The 18,208-nt window shown below is 34.8% G+C and overlaps 1 protein-coding gene across 1 annotated transcript; it reads right to left on the bottom strand.

The window, feature by feature from the left end:
• Positions 1 to 6,685: 6,685 nt before the first annotated feature.
• LOC141595112 (uncharacterized) lies at positions 6,686 to 8,184 on the bottom strand. Its single transcript, XM_074415086.1, has 2 exons — positions 7,763 to 8,184; positions 6,686 to 7,355 (listed from the first exon to the last, which is right to left on the bottom strand). Exons 1-2 carry the CDS (start codon positions 8,182 to 8,184, stop codon positions 6,686 to 6,688), a joined length of 1,092 nt encoding a protein of 363 aa, XP_074271187.1.
• Between the last annotated feature and the right edge of the window lie 10,024 nt (positions 8,185 to 18,208).

Below are 18,208 nucleotides of genomic sequence, written 5' to 3'. Positions count from 1 at the left end.
CAAGCGGTTTACTACGCTCCTACAAGCATTGGGGAACAACCGTCTAACCAAACAAGACTAAGGTTTTTTGAAGAGGTTTTGACTCGATAAAAGTAAAACAAGCTCGAAAATTACAACTCGATAAACAAATTACAAATTACAAGCAACGAAACAACGAAGAACAAAAGGTATAAAAAAACGAAGTAAGAAAGACAAAGAAGACGGCCAAGCTCACGGCCCAAACCATGACCACCCTCACGGCCAAGACAAGGCCAACCTAGTTCCTAAGTTAGGTTCATTGGTTAGATCGAATGATTGCGAAACGGATTAGAAAACGAGTTAGAAAACAAGTTGATCGATTGAGAAGAAACGCGTGAGTGTGTTATTCTACACGGCCTAAGGATCCAATTAGGTCAGATATCATAAGATTAATGCTTACTCGTCGAGTGTTAATAGGAAGGTGCTAATCACGCACTCCTATGCTAGCGAGAAATCAAGTGATGAGAAAGATGCGTTCAATTATTTACAGAATTGTTAGTTGATTTTTAAAGCTATGTCGATGTACCCTAATGTGTCTAATTAGATTATTAAATTAATTTAATGTCATCTAAATACGTCATAGGTTAACAATCAGAGGTTAAACTAACATACAACGGGTCCTAGGGTATGTCGATTTGGCCGAAACAATAAGGGGTCGAAAGCGAAGAAAGTTAGACAACTCGTTTTATTTATGCCCTACCTTGAACACGAGGATATGTAAATGAGACGGGGGTGTACGACCGACTGAAGTAGCGGTTTATTTTCCCATCTCAAGTCAACGCGGGTGTTCATGGTGGTATTTTAACTCGTACTCGGACTAAACTAGTTTCATAATTAGTTAGAACAAACGATAAACAAAACAAAAAAACAAACAAAAACAAGACAATAAAAAAAAAGCATAAAACAAACGAAATAAAAGGGAAAATAAGAGGATTTGATGCACCCTCAACCTACATGTATCGTTGACACCGTCTTGGGTCGTAATCGATGGTAGATTTTATCTCGAGAGGCCGTCGTCGATGAAGAGCAAAGCAAACACGCGTTTTTGAAACTTTCTGGACAGCGATTTTCAAACGATGATATCTCCCTCGTTTCACGACGACAATTCGATTTGAAAGATGTTTTGAAAACTATAAAGAGAGGAGAACAGGAATCTTAAAGCAACCCCTGCTCGTTTTGGGTTATTGGGCACGAAAAACGAGCACAAAAGAATCGACATGATAAGAATAAAGCATAAAAAAAGAGTGTATAACACTCTGTTTTTCGAGGGATTTCGTGTACTCTCAAGGGCAATTTGGCTCGTAAATCTTTATATAATGTGTAGATGGATGTTATGTGGTTAATTAGGAGCAAGAAAATCGAATTTTGATGGAGGTTTGATGGGGGAACGAGTTGCTTTTCGAGGAGGACACACAAACAGTTCAGTTTGTGTGTCGGTTTTGTTTAGGGTTTTTGAGAGGCAATTAGGGTTTGTTTCTGAGGTTTAAAGCTTGTGAGTGAAGGTAGGATGTATGGAGAACTTCGAGGAATGAATGTATGGTGAAGGGGTGGTATTTATAAGGAGTTAAAATAGGTTAAAAGAGAGGGAGGGGCAATCGGGCCTGCTCACGCATAGCTGCTGTCCAGCAGCTTTTGTGAGGGTTTGAGAGGGGTTTTCTTGGTGATTAAGCTAGGGTAATATGGGTAGGACATTAGGGTATGGGTTAGGGTTAATGGGTATGGGTTTTAGTGGTATTTGGAGCGGGTTTTGGGCTCGGGATTGAGCTGCCAAAACAGGGGGGTTGCTCGTGTATATGCGGGCTGTTTGGGGGGGTGTTTGGGATGGAATTTGGGCCGTGGTTATGGGGGTTCGAACTGGGTTGGATGGGTAGAGGCTTAGGTTGGTTAGTGTACTCGAGATTCGTACCAATTCGTAAAGAAAACGGGCTCAAAAACCGAGCTAAAACCGAGCTCAAAAAAACATGTTTAAAAACGAGTTTTCTTCGCTTTTAAAATCGATTTTTCAAATCAATTAACCCATTAAAATAAATGACTTTTCAAATCAAATATACTCATAAAATGATTTTTCAAATCAATTATTTATTTTATTTTCAATAAAATAAACTTGGGAAAATAAATTCAAAATAAAATAAAATAAATTAAATTTACCTAAAAAACCATAATTCAAATATCATTTAAATTAATGAAATGAACTCACTTAAAAAACATTAATTTAAATATCATTTAAATTAAAAAATACTTCATCGACGACGCCCATTCTACCTCGTAAAACGAGCTCCAAATAATGACAATGACAACTAAAGAATACATGTGTCCTATCATCATCGGGTGTTTGTCGGGTTTTCTATAAATTCCAATATCGACGGATACGGGTATCTACAGTGACCTATCGTTAGAATTATAAAAGAACAAGCTATCACCTCCAATTGGAATCACATTAAAATCATTTATGCATCTCAAGTTATAACAGTATAAAGACAACTTTGCTTTAATCAGACGACATAGCTATTTGATTTTCTCTTTCAAACAACTTAAACATCAACGAGGTGAACAAAAGTGACTCGATATTTATAAAACCACCATCCATAACCACATGCTACTACCTACCAAAACTAAACAATAATATCTATCATGCTCATATAACATTCAACTTATCAAACATGTACTACCCGCATACTTTAACTTTATAACTTTCATAACACAAATCATACCCAAACATTACAAATCCTATTTCCATGTTACTAACACAACAATATTACAAATCCACTTCATCACATAAACATGTTCATAATCAAGGAATTCATATTCTCATGTAATTGCCACTTCATCTTTTCCAATCAATTCATCTAGTTCAATCACACTCTTTATCTAACAAGCGCATATGATACAACAGTAGACAAGTATAAGAAATCATTATATAAAATTACACAAACAAAATTATGTATAATCATATCACATATGAACTACTTCCTTTTTCCACCACATTACTCATCATTCTCATACACTTTTCCAACGATTCCAACCAACATGTAAACCAACTATCATGCAACATGCTTTCAACCAACAACATAACAAAAATCACATCATCACCATCTTTCTTACATATTCCCCATTCTCCACACACATACATCCACCGATTTATACCACACTTTGCTACAAAGATACACAATTCATAAGATAAACACATAGCGATCCCAAATCATATCCCATGGTGACCGGTTCAAAATTGTAGGGCGAGTTCGCGACTTTAGGACGTCTCCCAAGTGTTTGCATTAGCTCCTACAACTTCTACCTCGGGTTCATTTTATTTTGACTCTCTATGTTCATTAGGTTCATTGGTTACAGGTTTCAGGATCGTCGCTCTGATACCATTTTGTAACACCCCCATACTCCAAGTGCCTTACCAGGACCACTCAGGTATAAAAATGTTACCATCTCGGTTACCCGAGGCAATGAATATCATAAGACAATAAAGAAACGTACTTTAAAAGTAATTATAGTTTAAGTGATTACATGTTCAAAACCAAAACTGATAAAAGAAATACAAGTTCTCAAAACTATCTACTGTCAAAATACTATCAAGCGTCAGACACAGTGGAAGACTTCTAAACTGCAATGTGGTGACCCATACCAGCTATCCCATACGCATCGTCTCATACCTGCTCAATAACTGCTCACCATCCCCGAATGGATCACCACAGTTTTTAAAACATTAAACGGGGTCAGTACTAATCACACAATTTATATAAACCAACAACACAGTAAACAAGCAGCTCACACGGTCACACACACAATCACACCGACTCAATCAATCTCCGTCACCGTCCATCCTTTGGACCAGCCCTGCCAGGTGGGGACCGCAACCGTACCCACCAAATCCCCGCTCATCATACCGAGCGATAGCCCTGTCCCATTAATGTGCACATCCCCTCCCGTGGTGGGTTCCACGGAGAGCAAAACTAGGGCGTGAAGCCACTCCCGCAAGTGACTTCACTCAGCCGAGAACGCATCTCGAGAACCAGAGACAAACAATCACAACCATTAAGCAGCAATCAAAACCAACAACCGTCACAATACGAATACGATAATATTCAACAATCACAACACACCAGCAACACATTATGGGACTAATACTGAGTAGGGAAACCCTACCTGGAAAGCAACACAATCAGACGGTCTCACAGCTGATATCAAAAGGCTTCTTCTACGAATCCTCCTCCTAACATACAAACATATAATCACTACCAATCACGAAATACAACAAAACCTCCAAATCCCAATATTAGGGTTTAACCAACTTTAACGAAATACTATAAAAACGGTCGTAGATCTTACCCTCGACGCAAGGATCACAAATGTATAAAGAAAGGTAAAATCCGACCTTCCAAGCTCCGGGATTTGCCAACAATACGATTGATGCAAAGAACGTAGTTTGTTTTCTCTTTTGAAAGCAATTAGGTTATAAAAGTGTTTAAAGAAAAGTGGCGGAAGTAATTATATACTTAATCGCATTATTAACAAAACCCGACAAATCATCACCCCGTAAACCGGCTACTCGATCGAGTAGCTGAGGTACTCGATCGAGTGCCCCCTTACTCGATCGAGTATCAAGGTTACTCGATCGAGTACCCAACAGGTCAGAAACTATTTTTAAAATGCAACACACCCTTACTCGACAGAGTAAGGCCTACTCGATAGAGTACCCAGAGACTCATAAAACCGTAGTATTACAGTCTTCCCTCCTTAAAAAGAACTTCGTCCCCGAAGTTCAACCCATACATAAAAAAAACAAACATACTAACTCGGTCAAGACACAACAAAGCTACTAAGAACTCAAAACAAAACCCAACTTATAAAACATGAAACCATGAACTCTTAACACCAACTCCACCAACTATTCCTACATCCACACATCGCTCACGATGTCGTATCAACTACATCATAAACTCTCCCGACACTAACTCTATACACTACCAACTACCATCCTCTAACCCTGCTAGCTCCATAATATATCATCCACTACCAAATCCCATATCAAGACACTCATAGACATCAAACGGAATGTTACAGTTAGTAATCGAGAGGATTGATGAGGGAAATATGTGGGTTGGTTTTTAGGCAAGGGTATCGAATGGAAAAACATTGGTAAAAATTACTGCATTGAGTAAAATTGTATTGCGAAAATAAACTACGAAAAAAATTGTGGTTTTCTTTTTTGGAGGGATTTTCTTTACCATTTTTTTTCTCATTTGTGTTGATGAAGATTTATTAAGCTTTTTATTTTTTTGGGTTTTCCGGTAATGAAGAGGGAGAAAATGAATATTGATGGAGAGAGAGAGGAAAATGATGGAATGTGAAGTCTCTGAGATCTTGTGGGTGTAGTACACAAGATTTGAAAATTTGGCACTATAATGTGTCAGTCAGTAGCCATCAAATTTTGCATGCCTATTATACTACCCTATATTACATACATTAATATCCCTCCCAACCCGTTTTTTAGCTATTTGACCCATATTTTACAATATGATATCAAAACGACCCGTATGATTTATAAGACGGATAGTCTTGGTCTTAAGTAAGACTAATTGACTTTCAATAGTATCTTAGGTACTAGCTGCGGAGTATTTAATAAACTAGTCTTAAATTTGTCTTTGAATATTGGAAAATAAGTAGTACAAAAATACTCTTTCCTATGCAAAAAAGACATATACACAAGTGGTATGTACTTAACCCGTATTAAGCTTAAGACGGATAGTAGCGTCTTAAATGAGAATTTATGATACACGGGAATCTTGGGTGTTTTTTCATTTTTTGGGATATAAGCGGGTAACTTTATTTTTAACCAAAAAAAAACTATTGACTTTCCTAAAAAAAAAACAACATACTCTCAATCAAGTGTTTTAAAAGTGATGATTCTTTTTTCTTAAATTGACCGTCTTTATAAAATCTTCGATTTTAAAAAAAAAATTGTCATTTTTTGAACTCGTAACAAGAACTACGATTAGTCAAATTTTTTGTTATGATTGATTATACCTCTGTGTGGCGAATTCCAAATGCGACTTTTGTTTTCAAATTGATCACTTTTATGATATTTTCTATTAAAAACAATCGTCGATTTTTGAACTCGTGATCATGAGTTATATATATGGGCTTATGGCCAGTATATATGCTCCCTCCAAGTCTCTTTGTTTTCTCCTTTCTTTTGGGTATAAGAATGAAGAGAATCAATTTGGATCAAACAATACATATGACCCCACATGTAATTGATTTTTTACCACACAAAGTTGTTCAGAAGAAAAAAGAGGAAATAAAACCCTACTTGAATGGAAAAGGAAAGGAGGAAAAACGACTTAGGCTTTATTCTTTTTGACTTAATTTCAGCTCTTATAAGTTCAGTTCAACTCTATTAAATTTAGTTCAGTTTAATTCAGCTCCATTAAGTTCAGTTCAGTTCAGATCAGATGAGTTTATTTCATTTCATTTCATTTCATTTAATTTCAACATTATTATTATTATTATTATCTTTTTTTTTTTGCAGAAAAGTTTTGGATCTATATTTCAAGATAAAGAACATAAAGTACAACATCCTTGCTACTCTTTCCTACAAAAGAGACCAGAGAAGTCCCCTAAGGTTAAATAAGAAGAAGAAAAAAACCTACAAAAGTTCCTAAGAAAGTCGAGCACCATACAAATGTAAAGTTACAACTTTCTTAATTACAACACAAAGAGTATCCGTGGTAGACTTAGTAACCTTGAAGATCCTATCGTTTATTTCCTTCCACAAATAGTAGATTAGAACCATCAAGCTAGCCTGTTGCTTGGCAGTTCTTCTGGTGAAAGCACTGTCCTGCATGATGTGAGCCAAAGAGTAGGAGCTCAACGATAGGCAAGCCCAGTGAGCAATGACAGATAAAGTTTGCCTTGAAAAATCACAATCAAAGAACAAATGAGAGAGGTCTTCACAGCTATGCTCACAAAGCACACATCTATTGATAAAAAATAGCCCTCGAGTTATCAGTTTATCCACTGTGGGTAAGCCATTGTTCATAACCATCATACCAGTGAATGAATGCTTAGGATGGCATCCTGCTCCATGAACCAGAGTAGCCCAAGTGACCGGAGCCCTTCTAGTTCTGATATAGTCATACATAGTATCAGTATTGTACCTCAACTGGGATGTGCAGTTGTCAAGCAGCTGGATAGCCTGATCAGGGGAGCCTGAAAGTCCTAGAAGAAGGTCTTTCATTTTAAGTACATTGTTCCAATACCAGAAGTTAGTGATAGTTTGCTTAGCATCCCATAAACTAGCCCCTTTCAAAGCATAGGCTAAGATCCATCTAGTCCATATACAGTTGGGTCTATAAAACAGTTTCCATACCCATTTTAACATTTGTGCACAATTCCAACTCAGGATCTCTTTTATGCCTACCCCCCCTCCTCCTCTAATTTAGGGGAGCATAGCAATTGCATTTCAGGAAAACATGTCTCATAGACCCTTCATCAATACCCTACAGAAAGTCCTTGTAAATCTTAGTGATTCTCTTAGCTATGCCTTTTGGAAGCAAAACACTTGCCCCCCCAGAAATTATTAAGGCAAAAAATAACTGAGTTTACAAGAAGTGATTTACCTGCATAGCTCAGACTATTATTGGCCCAATTCATGACTCTACTTTTGATTTTATCTAAGAGGGGTTGGTACATATCCTGAGTGATCCTTGCATTAAACAGAGGGAGACCTAGATACCTGAAGGGAAAGGCACCCATGCTGAATCCAGTAGCTTCCAAAATAAGATCACTGACATTATCTGCAACTCCACCGAGATAGAGATCAGTCTTAGTAGGATTAGCATGGAGGCCAGAGAGTTTATTGAAGTGGTCAAGGCAATGTGCTACTGCCTTAACAGATGGCAAATCTCCACGAGTAAAAACTAGCAAGTCATCTGCAAAGACAAGGTGAGTTAGGTTCAGTTGAACAGATTTAGGGTGATAAGAGAAATTAACAGCCCTAAGAAGCCTTCTAAGTAACATTGACAACACCTCCATGCAACTGACCAAGAGATAAGGGGAGAGAGGATCCCCTTGTCTCAGCCCACATTTCCCAGGGAAAAAACCATGAACCTCTCCATTAATAAGTAAAGAATAATAGGGAGAAGTAACACAAGCCATGATCCACTCAACAAAAAGAGGAGGAAACTTTAGATAGATCAGACTGTCTTTAAGGAACCCCTAATTTACTAAGTCAAAAGTCTTCCTTATATCTACTTTTAGCAAGAATCTGGGAGTGAGATAAGCACGGCCATATTTAGAAACCAACTCATGAGCTAGCATTGTGTTGTCAAAAATGTCCCTATTGGCTTCAAAAGCAGCTTGTTCAGGGCCAATGATGGAGTCTAAAACTTGCCGAAGCCTATTTGCTAGTATGTTATTCACCACCTTATTAAAAGTGGTGCAACAGGCAATAGGTCTAAAGTCCTTAATAGTGAGAGGGGTCTCCATCTTAGGAATGAGCACCAACAGAGTAGAATTAGCAGCTTTAGGCATATAACAAGTCTGGAAAAACTCAAAAACAGCAGCTTTAAAGTCAGGCCCAACCTGATGCCAAGCATCTAAAAAGAACCCAAAAGAGTACCCATCAATGTCAGGGCTCTTATTATTATTATTATTATTATTATTATTATTATTATTATTATTATTATTATTATTATTATTATTATTATTATTATTATTATTATTATTATTATTATTATTATTATTATTTTATATTAATTTATTTACTATTATTGTTATTATTAATATATTTTTATATTTTTTAATATATATTATATTATTATTATTATTACTATTACTATTACTATTATTATATTTAATATTATTATTCATGGGGCACGCTTAACCGACCCTGCCAACATGCAACATGTGGGTCTCACGGGTTCAAGTGCTTGCCACCTCATACAAAAAGATACATCTGGACGAATTGGACCTCTATAAATATCTACTTTGGATCCATTCTAAAGAGGACGTGTGCAAGATTCATGTAAGAGATATCTCACCTAACAATCGACCCATGCCTCAAGTGAGGTCCTGGTTATACATCCAGTACTGTATTGACTTAGGCATCGGAGAGGGGGCCCTTGTTAACTCCTCTAGGCCATGTGTGTTGCCTGTGTAGGTACCTCCCGAGGGAGCCAAGTATCAACCCAACATATAACCGAAAGGAGTGAGATGACCTCACCCACACTCGAGCAACGTTTACTTGATTGTTTTGACCCGAAACAATTATTTTAATGTATTATTATTAGACCTATTATTATTATTATTGTTGTTGTTGTTGTTGTTGTTGTTGTTGTTGTTATTGTTATTGTTATTGTTGTTGTTATTGTTATTCATTATATTTATTATTGTTATTTATAATATTTATATTATGATTATATTATACTTATCATATTTATTTTTTAATTCTTATTATTAATATATTTATAAATATATTTCATTATTAGTAACAATATATTATTATTATTATTATTATTATTATTATTATTATTATTATTTTGCAAGAAAGGTATTTTTCTCATATATTCTTAAAAAAAGGGGTACATGAGAATTTCTTACTAACAATATCCCCTATACATCACAAAAAATAAGTCACTCTAAAAGTTCAAAGCCTCTATTATAGTATCATGTGTGTTTGTATGTGTCCTATGTAAGAGTATAACACTAGTATGGAATTTGATTTCCTGGATAAGGGAGGAAGCTGGCCTCATTGTATTATCAAACAACCGCTTGTTACGTTCTTCCCATAAGGAATAAGCAGCAGCTGTCAAGCAACAAGTGAACCATTTCAACCTCCATTGTTTCCTTTTAGGTTGTTTAAAAGCCCAAGTGAATAGATCAGTCAATTGGAGGAGTGGAGAAGGAACCTGCATCCAAGCAAGAAGGGCAGACAGAACTTCCTGAGAGTATTTGTAGTGGAAGAAGAGGTGACGATTACTTTCTGCTTGGGACTGGCAGAGGTAGCATCTGTTAGCAAGGAACAGACCTCTGGCAGTAACCAGGTCAGTGGTTGCTAGTTTCCTTTGGACAACTAGCATGAGAATCACTTTGTGTCTAGGAATTAAGCATGCATTGCTAATAGCTTTGAAGCAAATGTATTATTATTATTATTATTATTATTATTATTATTATTATTATTATTATTATTATCACAATTTTTTTTTTATTATTTAAGTTCAGTTTAGATAAGTTAAGTTAAGTTCAGCTTCATTAAGTTAAGTTAAGTTAAGTTCAGACAATTTCAGTCCAAAAAAACATGGCCTTAGAGGGAGTATAGCATATCACTACAACGTTTATTTGTATATTAACTAACTAGTGTAGATCCCGTACATTTACGGTATATATATAAGTTTTGTTTTTTTTGTTATTATTTTAATATTTTAAATTGATATGTCATTAGTTAATTGTCATATACCTCAGTGTATTTCGATATGAGAAAAAAAACTATGATCTAATAAAGAGAAGTTAGTAAAGTTATAAAATGTGTGTAATGACTTTCTTTCAGTAACATAAAACTAATGATTATAAATAATAATTTAAAGAAAGAAGTCTTTTTATTTTCTTATTTAGCTTGACGCCTTTGGGAGGAAATTTTTTGGAGTGTTTTATTCTCTTAGTATATAGGAGGATGCGACATTTATATATTAATCATATACTCCGTATGTACAAATTTATATATCAATGCGACGTATTTTTTAAATTGTTCGCCGTATTAAATATAAATGAGATGCTTATTTGGAACTTAAAATTCATTATTAATACAATTTGGAAATAATGTCGCATTGATGTATTAAACAAGTAAGGTTGTTACTTAGGCTCTGTTTCGCCAAACTAGCTGAAAAGTTAGCTGAAACCTGAAAATGTAGCTGGAAATTCAGACCTGATAAGTTAGCTTATTTTTATTAAAAGTGTTTTGAAACTAGTTGAAAAGGTAGCTGATATTTGATCAAATGACATAAAAGGGCATGGTGATTATTGTTATCGTTTATGTTTTTGCTTTTATTCTTGTGTTATTATCATTGGCGTTATTAGTAATAAAGTCATAATGCTGTTTTTTCAATATATTTGCGCAAGTCTCCAACATGTTTCAAAGAGAGTGAGAACAACAAAATATATTAATATATCACGATTACGTAAAAGAAAAAAATTCAAACAATATATCATCGAAAAATGTAGTCTATGAATACAAAATTAGTTCTCTATCAAACTCATAAAAAAAATAAAAAAAAAATAGTTTTTCAATTTTTTTTTTTCGGTGAGGTGTATTGAAGAATTTTATTTAAGGGCTATTTGTGTTATTTGGGAGAAGTATGGAATGAGGTTTTAATTTATAACATTAAAAAATAGGGTAACATAGGTAGACAAAAAAGAATTAAGTACCTGATTTCTCAAATGTTACATGAGGCAAATCAGGTACCTGAAGTGTACTGCCAAATAAAACCTTAAATTAAAATCTCCTACTCTTTCGTCTTTTTTCAATATTGTTTGGGCACAATTCTTAAGAAAACTAATAAACAATTTATATATACCTTGAAAATGGAAAATAGTGTTAAAATGTCATTACATTTAACACTAGAGAGGAAAGTGAGAAAAACAACAGTAAAATTTCAATTAAAGAAAGTGAGAATACTGTTATGAAGAGTAAATATTCTCTAGCTTTACAATAAAATATTGTAAAGTTATATACTCTCTCTTATCCAAATTAAAGGTAACACGCACTTACCTTATTCGGACTATCCAAATTTCAAACCAAACTACTCATTCCTTTTTTCGTAAAAAACATTATTAAAGATTCCTCATACACCCTTATTATTTTCATACAATGTCATCATGTTTGTGGCCCTCCTTTTATCAAGTTACAAGTGGTCCTTATTAGGATATTAGGCTCATTAGGGCCGGCTACCAATAAAGTTTGTTAAACTAGGGTTAGGGTTTAATGAATTGTGAGCTATTATAAATAGGTCACCCAAAATCATGTAAGACGACATACGATTAACAAAAACTCTATTCATAAATTATATGTCTCTAAAACTTATTATGGTATCAGAGTCTCGTCCCTGAGGCCTCTAAAAACCGCTTCCGCGTTCTTACCGGTGGGTGGCTGGAAATCTACACCCACCGGTAGGATATTCAATCAAAAACATAGAATTATTTTTGTCAATCACTCAAAAAAAAAAACAATAGTTTATAATCCCACACAAAATTGTTTACGGTAGTAATGATTTGTTTATCATCCGGCACATATGGTTTCTGTGGAGCACTAATGGACTTTAGGTTTGGAGTTTCTGCATATTATTCCATTTTTGATGGAGGATGTTCCCGTCAAATTGAAAAGGAAACAAGTGTTCTAATTTTTGTCTTTATCAAAAAAAAGAAAAAAAAGTCTGACTTTGATCAGCAAATTCTCATTTGTGACGGCGATATCCGTCACAAACTTATAACGGGTACCATTTTCTCTCACAAAATGCCCATTGAGAGGTGAGTGGGAAGCACATGGGGGTGCTCACCTTGTCCCCTCTCCCTTTTTTGTGAGAGGTCACAAGCTTGTGACGAGATTAGCCAGTCACAAGCAAGACTAGTTGATAAGGTGGTGTCAAAAAAAAAAAAAAAAAAAACTGGCGACTTACGCAAGTGAAGAAAAAAAACTAGCGAGTTACGCAACTGAAAAAACTGGCGAGTTACGCACTGAAAAAACTGGCGAGTTACGCAATGAAAATTGTCTGGCGAGTCCTATACCCACGGCTAACCACCTTGTAAAGATGAGAAGTTTTATGAAGAAAGATCGAGATGAAGACTTAATAATGAATACCAGGTAGTGAGTAGACATAAATTCTCAATTATACACGCCATAAACTTGTGACATTTTACAACTATTTTAGAAACGATAAAAAAGAGGAAGAGCGTGTAAAATATTACTTCCTCCATTTCAATCAATACCATACATTTGCCTTTTTGAGCACTATTCACAAGTAGGGAGAATTTTCGATACAACTTCTAATATATAGCATAAAATATAGTCATGTGAGATCTTGTTTTAATTGTCTTACCGTGTACATTGTAAATAACAAATTTTTATAATTTTTACTAATATGGAATTAAAGATATGAACAAAAGAAAACGAGCATTGATATACGTGTATAAAGCAAATATATGGAATTGAATGAAATGGAGGAAGTATTATTATCTTTTCGTCATTAGTAAGAATAGTCGGTAAGTAGAATCTCCATATCGAATGATAGCAGGGCCGGCTGAATGGGTGTACAACCCGCGCGGTTGAACAGGGCCTCCAATTTAAGAGGGCCCAATATCAGTCTTTGTGCTTGTTACATATAAATATTAGCGAGATATCATGACATAAAGCTTCTAGTGTCTTAGTGGTAATTGATCTTTTCATTGTCACCAGTGACACGAGTTCGACTCCCGTTAGCTTCTTTTTTTAACTTAAATTTTACATTTATTCCATCAAGGCATGGTCAAATACATGATTTAGTAACAAACATTATTGTCCATAACTTCACAAATAAAATAGTGAAAAGAGGGCTCAACATCAACATATAAACTTCTTCCTAAGTTTGGCTCATATTAAAATCTGTGTGTTTTTCATAGCTTTTTATTTTTAATTCTTAGTAGCTTTACGGAGTAATTATATTATGGACAATTTTTTGAGTTAGTCTTCCTTAACATGTCATTTTGGTCGGAAATAATAAAATGAAGTTTGATATTATTTTCAGGCAAATGTGGCCCCTTTTGAAAACAAAATACAATAAGCTGTAACACTAACTTAATCATTGTGATTACATGTGACCATAAAATAGTCACAAAACCTAAATCGAAACAACAATTTGTGCAAATTTATGTTTTTGATAATTTATTTGACGATCATGTGGTTTAACCATTTACTCTTCAAACAATATTTCAAGTATTTTGGTAATGTTTCAAGTATTTTGGTAATGATTAAGGTCCCGACTTAGATTTTTTTTTTTTTGTGTGTAATCCTGAAAAATATATATTCTTTTAGAAAAAAAATTATACGTATTACTAGTCGTATTAGTTAGGGCCCCTTTTGCAGGCTCGCATGAGGCCACGAAATCTCCCAGACGGCCCTGAATGATAGATACAGGCCGTGACTTGGATGTGGCCTCCACGTGAATGGTGGGGGGATTAACGGTAGACGGCGGCAGTTGGTAAAGGGAATGAACGTTGAGTAACATGACTACCACTTACTTAATTAGGAACTGTTCAGTCTTTGCAAATTGCAAGGTGTAACTGTGTAACGTGTTCTGCATGTCTTGCGTTTTATGCTCTCTTTCTTCATGCAATCATGCGCTTCATCACTTCTTAAGTGGCCGGACAGAGTTCAAATTCGTTACCCATCTTGTTTCATTTTCCTTATTTTAATATCGGTTACATATAAGAATATTTTACAACGAATTTTACTGATAATTACCTCTTAGTTTTTACCGGACGTTTTTATATTAATAGGATTCGTTTCAATGTTGGTGTAAACCCGCCATAGATCAATAACAATAGTAGTTCTTAGCATTGAGATTGTTACCAAGAACTTTATTTTAAAAGTTCTTCTATTGCATTTAAAAGCTTTCCTTATTTTTAAGAATCAAGTTCTAAAATAAGAACCAACATTATAAATATTGGAAAATGTACAACCAATAAATATAACTTTGTAAAATGTGTGAAACCATTTAACATTATTCATTTTGTGATTCATTTTATAGTTTTTTTTTTTATCTAAGAACTTTATATAAAATTCATCTATTGTGAACAAAAATTCTTAAAAATTGGAGTTGGTGTATTATGATATGGCATGTGAAGAACTTTATGTAAAGTTCTACTATTACTATTGCTTATAAGATTCCAACTGAATTGTTTTTAGAATTTACGTTTTCTTTTTAACGTGTTTTATCTTGTCCTTCATTTATTTATATTTGACTTAAAAATATTGTTCACAATAAGTAAAAACAAAGGTAAACAATCTTTTGAAAATAGCAAAGTGATAAGGGAGGGTAATTTCAGTGTTTTTTTAAATAATGTTATTGATAAATAAAACATGGGTTTTTTTAGAGGTGGTAATTGGGTCACTCAGGTCGGTTACAGATCGGGTTAAAGCGGGTCAGGTTATATCGGGTTGGGGTTGTGTCGGGTCAGTGACGGATTCAGGTCGGTTACAATTCAAGTTGGGTATCTTCGCGTCGGGTCCTCATCAGCGGATGGCAAGTCGGGACGGGTCATTATCGAGTCAATAACGAGTCAGGTTATGAGCATATATTTTATCTTATTTATTTAGTTTTGAAGGGTAATTTTATATTTAAACAATGTGTAGGTGCATCAATTGTAGTTTTAAGTGAAAATAATTAAGATAAATATAAATTTTGTTTTATTTACATCATTATTAAGCTAATTCATTATCGAGTCATCCATCGAGGTTGAGTCAAGATCGGGTCACAGGCCGTGTCGGGTCGATTTAGGTTTATAAAATAATGATGCTATCGGTTATCAGTTCAGGTTGGGTTCAGCTCGGGTCTCGGTTTCGGTTCACCCAATTTTCGTGTTCTATCGGGTCAGATTTCAGGAGGGTCAGGTTGGGTTCCTCGGGTCGTGCCACATTTTGTCAGCTCTGGGTTTTTTACATGACACCGTCGTGTTTTTCGATTTATACATGGTACCCATGATCTTTTGAAAACACTATTAGTACCCTAAAGTTAATGAAAATTTCTTAAATACCCAAATAACCCCAAATCCGTCATTTTTAAACGTTTAGTTTATAGAATTTCTATTGATTTCCTGACAGTAATTTGTTAAACTTTTACCGCGAATTTCGTTTACTCAATCTTAAATATATTTTCTTTATTAAATTTGATTGTTAGAAAACTCAAATTTTATTAGTTCGGGTATGTTATGAATAATTTGTAAATTTAGGGGTACTAGTGATACTTCTAAAATTCGAGGGGTAACACGTAAAAATCGAAAAAAATACAAGGGCACCATATAGAAAATCCCGTAAAATATTTATCATTTTGGTTGGGAAACAAACTTAATTGTCAAATTAGCGTCCAACGAGGATTAGACAATCCCAAACCAAAACCAAATCCCTAAACTCCTCGTTACACCCCTTCTCCCACCTCACCACCTATAGCAACCTAGCCCATCCTTAGCCGTCACCACCACACAACCACCTCTGACATTGTCTTCTCCACCGACAACACCACCATTATCAATACCACCACTATACCTTCGTCTCCGTTGCACTCTGGCAATTCTTCAACACTAACTTTGGCCCCTACTCATCCCTTGGCCACCACACAACCACTCAATCGTCGAGCACTTCATAAGCCACACTAATCATTACTATATACCACCTCCTCCTTCTCACCAACATTGGCAACCGCTTTCCACCCCAGCATCAAATTCATTAACATTTCACTCCCTTTTCTATCACTTCTTTTTGCTAGAACTTGAAGGCCACCATCGACGCCATTGTTGGGAGAGTATTTCCTGGATCTACCTCTCTTTTGCTTTTTCTGTTGATTATGGTGATGACTAGTGGCGTTTCTAGGAGTCGGATGAGTTTGATCTTGTACAAAAAATTTGTACATTAAAATCGTTATTTTACTATTAATTATACACGACAAATTGATATTTTCTTTTCTTAAAATATTTCATTGTTACTCTATTATTACTACTATAAATATATTTATAGAGATATCCAAACATTTTACTTTTAGTTTTTTACTAGAAAAAATCACGTGAAAAGAAAGACTACAAGGAGAGTCGAACCCATAACCTTAGATAATTTAGTTAGTATGCTAACCAATACTCCACTGCTAGAACTATGATAATTCTGTGTACCATTATTATTTTAACAGTTTTTAATGGGGTTTCAATTGAACCCCATGAACCCCCATTAAAACGCCCCTGGTGATGGCGGTGGTATGTCGGCCACTAGTCTTAGATGGTGGTTGGTGAGTTGGAGGCGACACCTGAGGAGGTGAAGATTGATGTGGTTTAATTAGTGGTTGGTAGAGTAGGAGAAGATAGGCTGATAGGGTGATGTTGTGGTGGTCAAGTAAGGGGATAGAGTGTCCATTGGATATTGGTATTGGGTGTGTGTCTTAGGTTTGGTTTATCCAAATCTCACTACGCCAAATAAGACCTTCAATAACGGTCAGATAATGCAATTACCGTCATTAAATAGAAACACGGAACTATTATTGTAACGACTGTTGCTAAATATATACCACGGTTGTATAAAAACACGCGACCGTTATATAACATGAATAACGGATCTATAATACTGTTATCACAACTCAAGAACCGTTAAAAAACTGTTGTTAAATATGTTTATGACAACGGGTATACTTTTAAGAAACCGTTATTAAATATTAATAACGGTTTCAAACCCGTTGTCCTAGTTTACTATTGACTACGGTTTAGTGGTTCCAAAACCATTGTTAAATATTATACTCCGTATATGATAACGGTTCATTTCGTTATCTTATTTAATTAAATGTCAAACTTTATTAACAATGGTTTTATTGCGTGCTAAACCATTGTTATATTTAACAATTGACAACGGTATTTAACCGTTATCTATTTTGATTGATGAAACTCTGACAATGGTTCTTCTTAAATAAACTGTTGTAAAAGTTTTAACTCGACAACGTTTATCGTTATTATCTTATATTTTTGGCGTTTTGAATGGGAGGGAAAAGATGTCAACGGTTATTTATCTAAATAAAATCGTTGTGAATAATTGTTTGAAACAGGTTGTTTTTAACCGTTATCGTTTTTAATTATTTTTTTAAAAAAAAAAAATGATTTTAGCTTGTTCTAACAGCTGCTGAAATGCTATTTTTTCAGCATCGTTTGTAGCAGCTTCTAGAATGCTATTTTTCAGTTGCTGCTGAAAATAGCATTCCAATAGCTGTGCACTGCAAAAATTCAATCGTACATCAAAATATTACACCCCGTGATCAATTAAACCCAATTTCAAAACAGTACAAACAAGATGATCAAAAGCCAAAACACAACATCCTCAAAAAAACAAAAGAAGCCAATACAAAATGGCTCTATATATACACACACAAGTACATAAAGCATGAGCAAACTATTGAGACTCCGCTAA

The sequence above is a fragment of the Silene latifolia genome, chromosome 8, assembly GCF_048544455.1.
Source record: "Silene latifolia isolate original U9 population chromosome 8, ASM4854445v1, whole genome shotgun sequence".
In the NCBI taxonomy this organism is placed as follows: domain Eukaryota; kingdom Viridiplantae; phylum Streptophyta; class Magnoliopsida; order Caryophyllales; family Caryophyllaceae; genus Silene; species Silene latifolia.
This window is presented reverse-complemented; position numbering and strand designations above follow the sequence as displayed.

Coding starts and splice junctions, on each gene's coding strand:
- LOC141595112 (XM_074415086.1), bottom strand. CDS start 8,184: ATGGCTTGTGTTACTTCTCCCTATTATTCTTTACTTATTAATGGAGAG. Junction 7,356..7,762: donor ATGGGTGCCTTTCCCTTCAG/GTATCTAGGTCT, acceptor TATATGGACTAG/ATGGATCTTAGCCTATGCTT.